Source organism: Cervus canadensis, chromosome X (genome assembly GCF_019320065.1).
Source record: "Cervus canadensis isolate Bull #8, Minnesota chromosome X, ASM1932006v1, whole genome shotgun sequence".
Lineage (NCBI taxonomy): Eukaryota > Metazoa > Chordata > Mammalia > Artiodactyla > Cervidae > Cervus > Cervus canadensis.
Window position 1 is genome coordinate 59,052,572 of NC_057419.1, and position 16,717 is coordinate 59,069,288.

A 16,717-nucleotide genomic window follows, 5' to 3' on the forward strand; every position below is an offset into this window, starting at 1 on the left:
AGAGGGACAAAGGACTCATGAGAGATAGCATGTAGGAATCCTCCCGTCAAACATTCCCTGACAGTGACAACAATGAACATATAAATAGTCCGAAGGTGAGCCACAAATTGGAAGAATAAAATCTGCCCACAAACACCCTGGATCATCCACATGCAGCAGAATCCCCACTTTGAAAAATCTCTCTTTTCCTGATAATTGATTTTATCCATATAGCCAACTCCCCTGGCAAAGCTCCATGATGGGTTACCCCAGAAGGGGAATAGAGAAATAGAAGGTAAACCATCTGTCATTTTTTTGCAGATTATAATAAAGTTGGGAAACAAAACTAGTGTGTGTGTGAAAAGTTAAACAAGATTACGGGACAATCATCCAAGAAATACTGGGCAGAGTAAGATTAAGTACATATGAATTATCCATAGCGTTAGTATTCTAGTAATTCAAATTAGGGTCTGCCCTAAAGGTTGATGCAGGCAAAGAAAGATTCCTTGAGGAGGTAGTACTTGTGCTGAATTTTGAAGGATATATGTGATTATTACAAAATCATAGATTTCCAGAGCTTATAGGACCCTTAGAGACATAGTACATTCCTCATTGTACAGATTAGGAAACTGAGGTACAAAGAGAGAAAGATAGAAAAAAAGTTGGGAGTGCAACCAAGATTTTCTAGTTCCCAGTCCAGTACTCTTCCCTCCAAGTGCTGAGATGGGAGAGATGGTGTTCTAGGTGTAAAAAAGGTGCAGAAACTCAAATGCTTGACTACTCACTCCCCAATCTGCTCCTCTCCTAACAAGCGTACACACACACACACACACACACACACACCTCCAAACCTGATCTGGAATTTCCCTTTATTTTCTTCAAGACTGTTAATCTGGAAGGTGAATCAGATAACATTGATTTCGAATTCCAGGTCAAACATCAAGGCCTTTTTATTTACTTAGAAATGGGCCATATGTTGATGAATGGCCTCTTTGATGTAACCCGCCATCTCAAAAGCCTTGAGGTTCAGAGGCCCTCCTTCTGTTCCTTTTTGTCCCATCACCACAAGGTATACAGACTCGATCTGAACTACTGTCACTGCTTGGCTGCCCCGACTCTGGCCTTTGGTGCGGAGATCCATGGTGTTGTTGCCCTCAGTGTATAGGTTGTCCCGGATCAATAAACATTTGGTCCCTGCAAGGGTGATTCCCTGAAGAAACAACTTCTCTCTCCCTTCTCTCATCAGCAAGATCTGAATTTCTTCCTGGGTCAGTTGGAACAGGTTGCCTTCAGGATAAGAAGCCAACAACCAAGGTGGGGAATTGCTTATTATCGCCGCATCACAGCACATCCCAGTCTGTAGGAAGAGGGTGATGCAGTCTTGCCAGACTTCTTCACTGATATCCCCTATGCACTGCATGATTCAGGTAAGCTGTCTCTAAAAGATGAATAAAGTGATTTCTGGCAAGTAGGTCTTCAAAAGAAGTTTGTTGGTAGTTGGCTCAAGATGACTGATAAGCTGAGACTGAAATAAACTAAAAATACAGTCTGTTTTTGATGGCCTCTCCCAGCAGCAAAGTGGAGGAGGTCTTGATGACTTGTGTGAAGTTATGCCCCAACTGCCCTCTGTTGTGACTTATCAAGCTATCTTTGGAGCAGGAGTGAGGTCACAAAGGTTCTGTGACTTGTTAAACAGTCATAATTCACCACTTCATGGGTGACCTTTGGCAGTAGCTTTCTGTGGTTGTATCTCCAGCTAGTGAGATATTGGGGCAAAGCACATCTACTTACTTCCCTAGGATACCATGGGAGAAACACCAATCCCAAACATCAGAAAATCCCTCAATGTAGAGCATAACTGAGTAATATTTCAGTTGGAGGTTTGGATATAAAGCAGGACAGGTGAGATTTAGTGTAGCAACTAGTATTCAGATGTTGGCTAATCTGAGACCTGAGTTCTAGGTACAAAGTCAAAAAACCCACAGCCGCATTGGCTTACAACTCTTTTTGGATGAACATAATAGCCTCCTAATGATTTCCTGTCTTTAGATTCTTTCCATCTACTTGTTTATTCTCTGGTCCACACCAGCTGTGAGTCTAGAGTAATTCGTTTTCATCTAGTCATTCACCAAGCATTTATCAAGCATTCACTATTTGCCAAGTACTTTTCTAAGCACTGGGTTATAGCAGTGAACAGAGAAAAATCTCACAGAGCTGACATCATAATGACAGAAGACAAAAAAATAATAGATGGTAATAGAATCCCTTTCACAGAAATTTTTTTTATGAATCTAATACTTTTTCCTTCCACATTTTCCTTCTTAGTCCCAGATGCTATCTACTCCTGTGGGGGTCCAACCTGACATGTGATTATTCTGAAACCTTTGACAAATCACCATCTCTAAATTTCCTCTGAAATGACACTAACTTGCCTTAAGTAGGGACTGTTAGGAGGAATGGCTAAAGTTAATGGAGAGAAAATTTGGGGTAGTTTAGAAAATTCACTTATTCAACAAATATTTATTGAATACCTACTGTGTTCCAGGTCTGTTCCAGACTTTGGAGATCTAGCAGTGAACAAAAAGTCCCTGGCCTCATGAAGCTGACATCCTAGAGGGGGCGACAAATAACTGACAAGGACATTTATAGTATATCAGCTGGTGTTCATAATTATTAATATAAAGAAAAAAAGGTTAAGACAATAGAGAATTCTGGGGAAGAAGTAGTGGTGGTTTTATTTGATATGGGGTGCTCAAGTAGGATTCTCTGACATTGTGAATTTGATCAGAGACACGACAGAGATGAGAGAGTGAACATATGGATATCTGGGGGAAGAGCATTCTAAGCAGAGGGAACAGCAAGTGCTTCTGAGGCAGGAAAATGTATGGTATATTTGAGAAACAACAAGAAGATCAATATAACATAAAGAGAGAAAGAAAAGGGTGATAGAAGATATAGTCAGAGAGGGACTAGGCTTAGATCACATGTAGGCTTATTTTAAGCCACGTAAAGATTTGGATTTTACTCTGAAATGGAGAGCCACTGGTAGGTTTCAAGCAAAGGAGTGACATCACTATAGATTCTAGAGTCTGGAAGATGTCATACTGAGGATAGATTCTAGGGGAACCAGGGCCAAAACATGGCGACCAAACCATGTCAATAATTCAGGCAAGATAGAGGTTTCAGCTAGAATACAAGGCCTAGAGAGATGACATGATTTGCCCAAGGTCACACAGCAAGTTAGTAGCAGACCTGAGAGTAAAATCCAGGTTTTTCAACTCCCAGACTGTTCTTTTTGCCATCAAAAGCCTGATTCAGAGAACACTACAGAGTAGCTGCACCTCATCTGAGAGGTGGTCCAGTGGGTCTCTGGTCCTTTTCCCACATCTTTGATGACAAAGTTATGAGGCTACTCTAATAGTCCAGGCTTTAACTAGGTTGATGGCAGTAGACCCCCCCTGGTTGAGAGGAGTGAAAGGAAAATATAAACCATCTCAAAAATATTCTATAGTGACTTGCCCAAGGTCTCACAGGAAGCTCTTCAGAAACTCAGTCATCACCACAGAGTAGTCTATGTTTTCTCTGGTGCCATCTCTGTTAACATTAAAGAATAGTGGAATGATACTGGTACTCAGAATCCTTACAGCATCATGGGATGTGAGAAGGGTGCCAGCACTTGAGTCTGGGACTTAAGAATTCCTGGGCCAAACCTGAAGTCTGAACTAGGACAATCTGTTGTTGCTGTTTTTACTCTTAAGAAAATGGAAGCAGTCCTAGGAATATTTGTGAGCCTAATGTCACTGTTCTGTCTCCTGTCTACAATCCTAGTAGCTTTGCCCTTAATATGAAAAAAGCTCCCAATCACTGGATTTTATTTAAACCAAGTGTTCTTAGAGAGCTAGAAAATATATTTAGCAGTTTCTCTTCCCAAATGGCACAGTGGTAAATAATCTGCCTGCCAAAGCAGGAGCTCCAAGAGACTCTGGTTCCATCCCTGGGCAGAGAAGATCATTTGGAGTGAAAAATAGCAAACCACTCCAGTATTCTTGCCTGGAGAATCCCATGGGCAGAGGAGCCTGGTGGGTTATAATCCAATGGGTTGCTAAGAGTCGGATGTGACTGAGCACACACCCCTACCAAAAGAATGGCGTTTTGACAGGATCGCCCAAAGAAAAGGGCATTGCCAGGAAGCAAGATGGCGTTAGCGGCCAAAGGCGAAGTGTCGCGAGAGAAGCCTCCGCGAGGATCAGGTGACGAGAGCTTGCAGCAAGAGAGGGAGGGCGGGGGCTAGAACCAGGGTTGGGCAAGAAGGCTGCTAGAACCGTGGTGGCGGCAGCAGCCTGAGTTGCACTAAGGCTTTGGGGTGTGGGGAACCGCGGTCATGGACCATATCACGGTGCCCAAGGTAAGGAGAAGAAATCGGCGAGGCTGGGAGTCGGGAATTCCCGCTCCATGCTTATCCGCAAGCCCAGGTACACCCTCTCAACCCTTAGGGTGCTCTTTGACGCCCTCTTCCGCGCAGGACCGGAGTAGTATTCCTCAGTTCACACCCCGTTTCACCCAATCTGAACTTTCTTCTCCTTGGGAGCTGCCTGCAGGCGGCTGCGGCGCGCAAAGGAGAGATGGTTCTGTACCAACCGTTCTCTCACTTGACGCCGCCTCCGCGCTGGGTCCCTCTCTGTTCTGTCTCCTCCGACCCCAGCTCCTCCTGGCTCCGCAGCGGTTACCTCATACACCCCTTTACTCCAGCCTTTTATACAGACTTGCTGCACTTGTAACAGCCTTTCTTGAATACCCTGCGTGGCATTGCCTCCCAGAGGGTTACTTCCTTTATCTAGAGTTTCCCTGCCCTCCTCTTGACTCCGGTCCGCCTCTTGACTTCTGCCCCAAGGGTTGCTCAGACCATCATTCCAGCTCCCCAGCTTGCGTGTGTGGATTTGGGGGCAAAAACATCTGTCCAGCCTCAAGCTGGGCTATAGAAAAGAGGTGTAACAGAGTGGACCTGGTTCTGCTCATCCAGGAAGAAAAACCGTAGAGGTGACATTGCTAGGCCAGTTGGTGTCTGCGTACAGCTGACCCTAGTTAGAGCCTCTTCTACGTCTTTTCTTTCCAGACACTACTCTTTATTTCCCCAACTCCAGCCTCTTTCTTTTCTAATTCACTTCCTTCCTGTCAGTTTTCTTTCTACTATCAGGCTCAGAACAGGGAAGGGTTACAACTAGTTTGTGCTTAATTTTTTCTATCGCTCGTAGGAGATATGGCCCAGGCTAGTTTAAATCCACATCAAACATAAGGATTACTAACTGTGAAGAGGCAAAAAGGTAGTTTATTTGGGGCCTTAGAATTGCAATTCAGGGATCACAGAAAGTCTAGAAGAAACCAGAATAGTGTCCCACAAGGGGAAAATGGCTAGGGTTTTTTTACAGGAAGAGGGAAGTCAATGCAGGGTTATGCAAGTTGTTTACCAACAATTTGGATTGGAGGGTAAAATTATTCTATACATAAGATTGAGTTATGGAATGCATCTCAGTCATTACTAGGGACAGTTGTGTTTTCTTAGGAAGATGAAGTCTAGTTCTTAACATCAATCTTAGCTTTTAGCAACTCAGCAACTATTCAGCAGTTTTAATTTAGAGTGTTCAGCAAAAGTCCAGCATTGGTAGCAAACACAGAGGTCTTCAGGTCATGTCTTCGTCATTCATGACATAGTTATTTTCACATTTCCCCCTTTTGCCCATGCCTTTTCCTGAAGAAAACATCATTGGAGCAATTCTTATTCCCATATAGCCAGAATTTGTTGTGTGCTCCAGGTCCATCATGTCCTTTAGAGGGTGGTTTGTGAATGAATCAGTGGATACATTGGAAAATTCACTGGAAGCAACATGATGTTGTGCTGCCTCAAGTATACCGATTTGGATGAGTATCAGCTGAGCAGTAGAATGGTTAAGTATAGAAGTAATCAATTTAAGCAAACACTTTATCACTATAAAGAACCTGACAGCAGTTATTAAGAGTAATAACCCAGTTTGCAAAACAGTTTTGAACCAAGATCCAATGTTTGAGGGTAACCAACTAAACAAACCAAACATTAGGGAAGTATTAAGACTATCAGAATGAAGTCAAGTGACCTTGTTTTGTAAGGTTCCAATTTGAGTTTCTACTACACCAGAGGCATTTATCCAGGTACAATAGGTGGTATTTAAGATGACACAGACATTTCCAAGTTCTGCTAGAAGGTAACCCAAAGAAAAACTTTAATCTAACACAATATGAGCAAGCAAATTCAGGGAGTCTTTTTGGGCACTTAATGTTTTAGCTGTGGCATTAGCTGTGTCTGCTGTGATAGCAGAGAGGTTTTGAATAATTTTGTCAGTGGCGCCAACTCCCCGTGTGGTTTAAATAAATCTTGGGAACCTTTGAAATCCCTCAGAAGGGGTTTCTTGGCAGAGGCAGAAAGTAGACTGTATGTGCCATTTGGTAATTTATGAAAAATTTAACAGTCAAATGAACTATTAAAAGTCCTGGGGCATTAGAACCTGGTGTTAGGGCATTGAGGCAGGATATGCTCTAGGTGGCGACCTTCCAACCACAAATACATAGATGGAGGGCTTCCCCAGTGGCTCAAATGGTAAAATGTCTGCCTGCAATGCGGGAGACCTGGGTCCGATTCCTGGGTTGGGAGGATTCCCTGGAGAAGGCAGTGGCAACCCACTCCAGTACTCTTGCCTGGAAAATTCCATGGATGGAGGAGCCTGGTAGGCTACAGTCCATGGGGTCACAAAGAGTTGGACATGATTGAGCAACTTCACTGGAGCACAGAGAAAGGAGATGTCAAAGGAGAAATTCAACCATGGGCTGGTTATATATGAGCAGCCTAGAAGCCTTCCTTGTTGGAATGTATGGGGGTTATCATGAGAATATATTTTGTTGTTGAACAGTGAAATAAAAGTGGGTGTTTGGAAGTTGGATCTCTTGTTTCTGGATATCCACAGGGCCTAATTGGAACACATATTCCTAAGGAACTGTTTGGGGGGTGGGGTATCTGGTTCTAAACAAGGAAAACAAGGAAAGGGAACTGTGGATTCAAGTAGATGAGTTCTGAATAACATATGGTAGAGAGTTACCAGTAAGATTAGAGATAGCCAAAGCAAGGGGATCCCAATATTCAGCGAATGATTAGGGTGCTGATGGCATATCCAACAGTTTGTTAGATTTCCTCCAGTGGCTAGACTTTTGGAAATGCATTACTTAGGCATTTACAAAATGCATTTCCAAATAAGGCATTACTTTCCCAGGTATAGAGAGTCCAGATGGATATTAAGAGAGCTAATAATATAACTCTAGCAAAAATTATCCCAGGAAAAGTAAGCCATTTTAATATAAAGAGGACTAAGGGTAACTCATGGCCTTGGTGAGTGAAAGGATCCCAAGTGAAATAGAGTAATTAAATGGCCAAGAATTGGAGCCACAGGCTTATTCCCAGCAGAGTTAATATAAGATAGAATTACCATTCATGGAGGATGCCTACTCTATGTAGTAGGGCAAAGTGCATTAATAAAATTGTAGCTTCAACAAGGAGTCCCAAAGATTCAATTGTCCAGTCCTTTATAGTCAAAATTGAAGAACCAAAGGACCAGGGTCACTTCCTCTAAATGTTCATTTCTGGCCATAAACCTATTCATGAAAAATTTCGCTCCTTGACAATATGTCTATAAGAAGGAGAAGCAAGTTGATGGATCATCAATTATTACATAATGAAGGAGATGTAACAACTGTATGATGGTAGCAATTAGAACAAGGTTAACTTGAGGGATTTCATTGATGGGGATCAAGGAGAGTACCCTTGTCCAAGGGAAAAGGGATGTCTTGGGAAAGCCATCCGCATTAGGGGTCATTTGCCTCACTTCTGGGTCAGTTTTAATGAGACTGACAATAATGTAAAAGATCCCCCTTTACTAGAAGGGGATTATATAGTCCTAAGTCAAGAATCATGGATTTTTCAATAACTTTTTCAAATGGTGACAGTTTGTGTTTTCCAGAGGGTATAGATATTAAGTTTAATAGAACTATGTGTAGCAATTTAGGCCAAGGAAGGCCTATAGCCACAGAGATTTTTGCCAGTTGAGTTTTGATTACGTCTTTGTTTCTTTCTGCTGGACCAGAAGATTGAGGGTGATAGTTACAGAGGAAATGTAGTAGAGGCCAGATTTTACAAATAGCGTTTAGAATTTGTACAATGAAATGAGCACCGTTATCACTATGTAATTCCAGGGGAATTCCCTCAGTAGGAATAATCCTTTTCAACAGTGTTTTGGCTACTGTAAGGGGAGTTACTCATCTGCAAGGAGAAGCTTCCACCCAATGGGATTACATGCATACTATCATCAGAACATATTTGCATCCCTGAAAGGGAGATAGGTAAAATCCACTTGCCAGATTTCAAAAGGACCAGGAAGCAAAGGAAAGTGGCTGTGAGAAGTATGAATAGGTATTTCTGGGTTCTACTTAGGACAGATCTGACACCTCTGACATATTTCAGCCATTACTTTGGGAGAAGGTTTCCAAAAGTATTGTTTTTCCCAGGCTGTCATTTTATCGGTTCCCACAATGAGTAATGTATTAATTTTAGTGTAGTTTCTTGAGTGACTTCACAAAGAGTAGAGTGGCGATTTAGCATATACCAAAGCCCAGTATGTTGATCAAATGTGCATCACTCAGAAACTCATCTCTGTTCCTTAGATGGGCAGCAGGTGTCCTCCCAAGTATGGAGCTTGAATCTTGTAATGCTGCTGCCTTATCAGCTCTATTGGCCTGTCAATTCCCCTTTCCTTCTTCAGTGTTGTCTTTGGAATGTCTCCAGACTTAATAATTGCCAGTTATAGCAGCTAAAACAAAGGGCCCATTTATTTTTATGGGAGTATAATTGCTTTACAATATTATGTTAGTTTCTGCTGCACAATGAAGTGAATCAACTGTATTTATACCTATATCCTCTCCCTCTTGGACCTTCCTCCCACCCCCACCCCCCCATTCCACCAATCTAGGTTATCACAGAGCACTGAGCTGAACTCTCTTTGCTACACTGCAGGTTCCCACTAGCTATCGATTTTGCACATGGTAGTACATTTATGTCAAACCTAATCTTCCAAATTATCCCAGCCTCACCTTTCTGCCTGTGTCCACATGTCCATTCCCTACATCTGCTTCTTTATTCCTGCCCTGGACCTAAGTTTATTGGTGCAATTTCTCTAGATTCCACATACATGTGTTAATATATGACACTTTTTCTCTTTCTGACTTACTGCACTCTGTATGACAGAATCTAGGTTCATCCACATCTCTACAAATGACCCAATTTTATTCCTTTTTATGGCGGACTAATATTCCAATGTGGATATGTATCACATCTTCTTTATTCATTTATCTATTGATGGGCACTTAGATTGTTTCCATGTCCTGACTGCTGTAAATAGAGCTGCAATGAACACTGGGGTATGTGTGTCTTTTTGAATTATGGTTTTTCTCAGGGTATATCCCCAGTAGTGGATTTGCTAGGTTGTATGGTAGTTCTATGTTTAGTTTTTTAAGGAACCTCCATACTGTTCTCCATAGAGGCTGTATCAGTTTACATTCTCACCTACAGTGCAAGAGGATTCCCTTTTCTCCTCACCATTTCCAGCATTTGCTGTTTGTAGATTTTTTGATGACGACTGTTCTGGCTGGTGTGACATAAAACCTCAGGGTAGTTTAGTTATATATATATATGTGTGTGTGTGTGTGTGTGTGTGTGTGTATTTTTGGTTGTACTGGGTTTTCATTGCTGCATGCAGACTTTCTCTAGTTGTAGTGAATGGGGGCTACTCTTTGTTGTGGTGTACGGGCTTCTCATTGCAGTGGCTTCTCTTGTGGAACACAGACTCTAGGCACACGGACTTAAGTAGTTGCAGTACGTGGGCTCAGTAGTTGTGGCTTTTGGGCTCTACAGTGGGAGTTCAATAGTTGTGGTACATGGCCTTTAGGTGCTTCATGGCATGTGGAATTCTTCTGTGGCAGGGATCGAACTGATGTCCTCTGCATTAGCAGCTGGTTTCCCATCCACTGTACCAACAGGGAAGTCTCTCATTGTAGTTTTGATTTGCATTTCTCTAATAATTTGTGATGTCGAATATCTTTTCATTTGCTTCTAGGCCATCTGTATGTCATCTTAGGAGAAATGTCTATTTGTGTCTTCTGCCCATTTTTTCATTGGGCTGTTTTTTTTTTTTTTTTTTTTGACATTGAGCTGCATGAGTTATTTGTATATTTTAGAAGTTAATTCTTTATCCATTGTTTTGTTTGCAAATATATTTTCCGATCCTGAGGGTTGTCTTCTCATCTTCTTTATGGTTTCCTAGGCTGTGCAAAAGATATTAATTAGGTCCCATTTGCTTATTTTTTGTTTTTCTTTTTCTTTTTTGAAGGTTTTAAATTTATGTATTTTAATTGGAAGATAATTACTTTGCAATATTGTGATGGCTCTAGTCTAGGAGATGAGTCAAAAAAAAAAATCTTGCTGTGATTTATGTCAGAGTTTTTTCCTATGTTTTCCTCTAAGTGTTTTATAGTGTTCACCATATATTTAGATCTTTAAACCATTTTATGTTTATTTTTATGTACAGTGCTAGGTAGTGTTCTAATTTCATTCTTTTACATGTAGCTAGCCAGTTTTCCCAGCACTGAATAGACTGTCTTTTCTCCTTTGTATGTTCTTGCCTCCTTTGTCATAGATTAGATGGCCATAGATGTGTGAGTTTATCTATGAGCTTTCTGTCCTGTACCACTGATCTACATTTCTGTTTTTGTGCCAAAACCATACTGTCTTGATTACTACAGCTTTATAGTATAGTCTGAAGTCAGGGAGCATAATTCCTCTAGCTCCGTTTTTCTTTCTCAAGATTGTTTAATAGTGGCTTTTGTGTTTTCATACAAATTGTATTTTTTTTTAATTCTATGAAAAATGCCTTTGGTAATTTGATAGAGATCTCATTGAATCTATAGATTGCTTTGGGCAGTTTTGAATCTATATATTGCTTTGGGCAGTATAGTCACTTTCAAATATTGCTTCTTCCCATCCAAGAACATGGTGTATCTCTTCATCTGTTTGTGTTATCTTTGATTTCTTTCATTGGTGTTTTATAGTTTTGAGTACAGGTGTTTTGGCTCATTAGGTAGGTTTATTCCTAGGGGTTGTTTCCTTAATTTCCCTTTCTGATCTTTCATTGTTAGTCTATAGGAAGGCAAGAGATCTCTATGCATTAATTTTGTATCCTGCAACTTTTCCAAATTCATTGATTAACTCTAGTAGTTTTCTGGTGACATCTTTAAGCTTTTCTATGCATAGTATCATGTCATCTACAAACAGTGACAGTTTGACTTCTTTTCCAATTTGGATTCATTTGTTTTTCTTCTCTGATTGCCATGGTTAGGGCTTCCAAAACTATGTTGAATAATAGTGATGAGAGTGCATATCCTTGTCTTGTTCCTGATCTTAGAGGAAATGCTTTCAGTTTTTCAGCTTTGAGAATGATGTTTACTGTGTTTGTCATATATGGTCATTATTACGTGGAGGCAGATTCCCTCTATGCTCAATTTCTAGAAAGTTTTATCATAAATGGGTGTTGAATTTGTTAAAAGCTTTTTCTGCATCTATTGGGATCATCATATGGTTTCTGTTCTTTAATTTGTTAATATAGTGTATCACATGGATTAATTTGCATATATGGAAAAATCTTTTCATCCCTGGGATAAATCTCACTTGATCATGTTGTATGATCTTTTTAATGTGTTGTTGGATTCTGTTTGTTATTATTTAGTTGAGGATTTTTAGCATCTATATTTATCAGTGATATTGGTCTGTAACTTTCTTTCTTTGTGATGTCTTTTTCTGGTTTTGGTATCAGGGTGATGGTGGCCTTGTAGAATGAGTTTGGGAGTTTTCCTCCTTCTGTAATTATTTGGAAGAGTTTGAGAGGTTAGATGTTATTTCTTCTCTAAATGTTTGATAGAATTTGCTTGTTAAGTCCTCTGGTTCTGGGCTTCTGTTTGTTGGAAGATTTTAAATTACACTTTCAATTTCGTTATGTTTTATTGGTTTGTTTATATCTTCTAATTTTTCCTGATTCAGTCTCTGGCAGTTGTACCTTTCTTAGAATTTGTTCATTTCTTCCAGGTTGTCCATTTTGTTGTCATTTAGTTGCTTATGAATAGTATCTTATGATCCTTAGTATTTCTGTGGTTTCAGTTGTAACTTCTTTTTCATTTCTAATTTTACTGATTTGAATTCTCCCCCCTTCTTGATGATTCTGTGTCAAGTTTTATTAACTTTATCTTAAAGAATCAGCTTTTAGTTTTATTCATCTTTGCTATTATCTTTATTTCTATTTCACTTATTTCTGCTATGATCTTTATGACTTCTTTCCTTCTACTAATTTTGGAGTATTTTTGTTGTTCTTCTTTCTCTAGTGGCTTCAAATGTAAGGTTAATATTGTATATATGATGTTTTACTTGTTTTTTGGGGTGAGATTAAATTGCTATAAACTTCCCTCTTAGAACTGCTTTTGCTGCATCCCATAGGTTTTGGGTTGTCATGTTTTCATTATCATTTGTTTTAATGTATTTTTAATTTTCTCTGATTTTTTTAGTGATCTCTTGGATATTCAGCAGCACAGTGTTACAAACTTCCATGTGTCTGTATTTTCTTCAGTTTTTTCCCCCTGTGATTGATTTCTAATTTCATAGCATTGTGGTTAGAAAAGAGTCTTGATACAATTTCAATTTTCTTAAATTTTCTAAGGCTTGGTTTTTGACCTATGATATGATCTATCCTGGAGAATGTTCCATGGGCACTTGAGAAGAAAGTGTATTCTTCTGCTTTTGGGTGGATTGTCCTATAAATATCAATTAAATTTTTCTGGTCCATTGTGTCATTTAAAGCTTCTGTTTTCTTATTAATTTTATGTCTGGATGATCTGTCCATTGGGGTGGTAAATTCCCCCACTATTATCATGTTACTGTCAATTTCCCCTTTTACAACTGTTAGCATTTTCCTTGTGTATTGAGGTGCTCCTATGTTGGGTGCATAAATATTTATAATTATTATGTCTTCTTAGATTGATCCCTTGATCATTATGTAGTGTCCTTCCTTATTTGTTGTGATAGTCTTTATTTTAAAGTGTATTTTAACTGATAAGAGAATTGCTACTTCAGATTTCTTTTGATTTACATGGAGTATCTTTTTCCATCCTCTCACATTTTGTCTGTATGTATTCCTAGATCTGAAGTGGGTCTCTTGTAGACAGCTACACACTATATATATAGTATCCATTCAGCCAGTCTTTGTCTTTTCATTGGAGCATTTAATCCATTTACATTTAAGGTAATTATTGATATGTAAATTTCTATTACCGTTTTTATAACTGTTCTGGGTTTGTTTTTGTAGGTTGTTTTCTTCTCTTTTGCTTCCTGTTTATGGAAATTTCTTTAGCATTTGTTGTGAATCTGATCTGGTGGTGCCGAATTCTCATAGCTTTTGCTTCTCTGTAATGCTTTTGATTTCTCTGTTGAATCTGAATGAGATCCTTGTTGGGTAGAATAATCTTGATTGTAAGTTTTTCTGTTTCATCACTTTAAATATATCCTGCCACTCCCTTCTGGCCTGCAGAGTTTCTGCTGAGAAATCAGTTAACCTTATGGGGATTCCTTTGTATGTTATTATTATTATTATTATTATTATTTTGCTTTTCCTGTGTTGCTTTTAACATTTTTTTCTTTGTATTTAGTTTTTGTTAGTTTGATTATGTTTCTTCTTGTGTTTCTCCTAGGGTTTATCCTGTGTGGGACTCTCTGCTCTTTCTGTATTTGGGAGGGTATTTTCTTTCCCATGTTAAGGAATGTTTTGGCGATAAACACTTCAAATATTTTCTCGATCCTTTCTCTTTCTTGTCTTCTTCTGGGACCCCTATAATTTGAATGTTGGTGTGTTTAATGTTGTCACACAGATGTCTGTGAGACTGTCTTCAATTTTCTTCATTCTTTTTTCTTTATTTTGCTCCTTGGCAGTTTTTACCACTATTCTATCTTTCAGTTCACTTATTCATTCTTCTGCTTCAATTAAGCTGCTATTGATTCCTTCTAGTGATTTTTTGCATTTCAGCTACTGGGTTGTTTGCCTTCCCAGGTAGCTCAGTGGTAAAACATCTGCCTGTCAGTGCAGGAACTGCAGGGGCTTCAGGTTTGATCCCTTGGTCAGGAAGATCCCCTGCAGAAGGAAATGACAATCCACTCCAGTATTCTTGCTTGGCAAAATCCCATGAACAGAGGAGCCTGGCAGGCTACAGTCCATGGGGTCACAAAGAGTCAGACATGACTGAGTGACTGAGCTTGCCCACATTGAGTTGTTTATCACTGCTTGTTTGTTCTTTAGTTCTTCTTGGCTCTTGTTAAACATTTGTTGAATTTTCTTGATCTGTTGCCTCCATTCTATTTCTGAGATTATGGATCACCATCAATCATCATTCTGAATTCTTTTTCAGGTAGGTTGCATATTTCCTCTACATTTATTTGGTCTTATAGGTTTTTACCTTGTTCCTTCGTCTGTAACCTATATTTTGTTGTCTCATTTTGTTGTTGTTGTTGTTGTTTGCTTTTTGATGGATAGGGCTGTGTTCCTGTCTTACTGGTTTGGCCTGAGACATTTAGCATTAGAGTTTTCAGGTGGTTGCATAGAGCCAGGTCTCAGTGCTGAGATGAGGACCTCCAGGAGAACTCATGGTAATTAATAATCCCTGGGGTCTGAGGTTCTCAATTCGTCCAGTGGCTTGAAGTCAGTTCTCCCACCACAGGAGCTTAGGCCTGACTCTTGGCCTGGAAACCAAGATTCCACAAGCTATGCAGTGCAGAAGAAAAAGAGCCAATCAATAACAAAGAATAAAAAACATAATTAGAAAATAAAAATATATATATGAGAAGAAAAATATAAATGAAACAGCAACAAGCACACAGCAACAATAAATAAATAATTTTTTAAAAGGGCCAGAAAAGGCCTTGATTGTGGGGTGGTGCTTATGCAGGAGTGGAGTCTGGGCCTGGGGACCGGGGCTTAGGGAGTTGTCTAGGTTCAGAACCAGTGCTGCAGGAAAAGGCCCTATGGTGGCTTTTAGGGGTGTGGCTTAGTCTCAACACAGTTGGAGGGGGCCTTAGAGGGTAGAGGTTTAGGCCAGGGACCCCAGCAGACTTGCTTGGGCCCGAGCAGGCAAGGAAAATACTGGCTGCTCCCCTCTAATCCCCGCAAAGGCTTTCCTAGTCCCTGCTGATCCCATCAGTATGCATGGGTCACTGTCAGTGTGGGAGCCCCTCCCCTCTGCCAGGCACCCCTTAAAGGCACTCTTCTGTCTCTCTTCTAGTTTTTTTACCCCATTACCCCCTTGAATCCTTAGATGTGGGGTATCTCCTCTTGGCCACTCACCACTCCAGCACCATGCAGCCACCAAGGTCAGGAGCAGGGACCATGAGGAGATACCCCATATCCAAAGTCAGGAGTGAGGGCCGTGAAGAGATACCCCATGTCCAAGGTCAGAGAAACTCCAGTAAGACAGTAGTTGCTGAGAGAGGGCATCAGAGGGCAGACAGAAATTACAGTCACAGAAAACTAACCAATCTAATCACATGGACCACAGCCTTGTCTAATTCAATGAAACTGTGAGCCATGCCATGTAGGGCCATCCAAGATAGACGGGTCATGATGGAGAGTTCAGACAAAATGTGGTCCACTGGAGAAGGGAATGGCAAACCACTTCAGTATTCTGGCCTTGAGAACCTCATGAGTAGTATGAAAAGGCAAAAAGATAGGACACTGAAAGATGAACTCCCCAGGTCAGTAGGTGCTCAACATGCTACTGGAGATCAGTGGAGAAATAATTCCAGAAAGAAGGGAGTGACAGGGCCAAAGCAAAGACAACATCCTGTTGTGGGTGTGGCTGGTGATGGAACCAAGGTCCAATGCTGTAAAGAGCAATATTGCATAGGAACCTGGAATTTTAGGCCCATGAATCAAGGCAAATTGGAAGTGGTCAAACAGGAGATGTCAAGAGTGAATGTCGACATTCTAGGAATCAGCGAACTAAAATGGACTGGAAAGGGTGAATTTAACTCAGATGACCATCATATCTACTACTGTGGGCAAGAATCCCTTAGAAGAAGTGGAGTAGCCATCATAGTCAACAAAAGAGTCTGACATGCAGTACTTGGATGCAATCTCAGGAATGACAGAATGATCTCTGTTCATTTCCAAGGCAAACCATTCAATGTCACAGTAATCCAAGTCTATGCCCCGACCAGTAATGCTGAAGAAGCTGAAGTTGAATGTTTCTATGAACACCTACAAGACCTTTTAGAACTAATATCCACAATAGATATCCTTTTCATTATAGGGAATGGGAATGCAAAAGTAGGAAGTCAAGAAACACCTGGAGTAACAGGCAAATTTGGCCTTGGAGTACGGAATGAAGCAGGGCAAAGGCTCATAGAGTTTTACCAAGAGAATGCACTGGTCATAGCAAACACCCTCTTCCAACAACACAAGAGAAGACTCTACACATGGTCATCACCAGATGGTCAACACCAAAATCTGATTGATTATATTCTTTAGAGCCAAAGAAGGAGAAGCTTTATAGAGTCAGCAAAAGCAAGACCAGGAGCTGA

At 40.3% G+C, this 16,717-nt stretch overlaps 2 protein-coding genes across 3 annotated transcripts in view; one reads left to right on the forward strand and one right to left on the reverse strand.

The window, feature by feature from the left end:
* Positions 1-904: 904 nt before the first annotated feature.
* On the reverse strand, positions 905-1,636 carry LOC122434533 (profilin-2-like). The gene has a single exon (XM_043457989.1). It carries the CDS (start codon positions 1,397-1,399, stop codon positions 938-940), a length of 462 nt encoding a protein of 153 aa, XP_043313924.1. The 5' UTR covers positions 1,400-1,636; the 3' UTR covers positions 905-937.
* Positions 1,637-4,254: 2,618 nt separating this feature from the next.
* MTMR8 (myotubularin related protein 8) overlaps positions 4,255-16,717 on the forward strand; it is a 249,806-nt gene continuing 237,343 nt past the window's right edge. For both annotated transcript variants that reach the window (XM_043457715.1, XM_043457716.1), the window contains exon 1: positions 4,255-4,384. In XM_043457715.1, the coding sequence (XP_043313650.1) occupies positions 4,361-4,384 (24 nt within the window). In that variant the 5' untranslated portion in view covers positions 4,255-4,360. The remainder of the gene's footprint in view (positions 4,385-16,717) is intronic.

What these genes read in the sequence shown, in the direction of transcription:
- LOC122434533 (XM_043457989.1), bottom strand. Translation starts at nt 1,399, where the DNA reads ATGCAGTGCATAGGGGATATCAGTGAAGAAGTCTGGCAAGACTGCATC.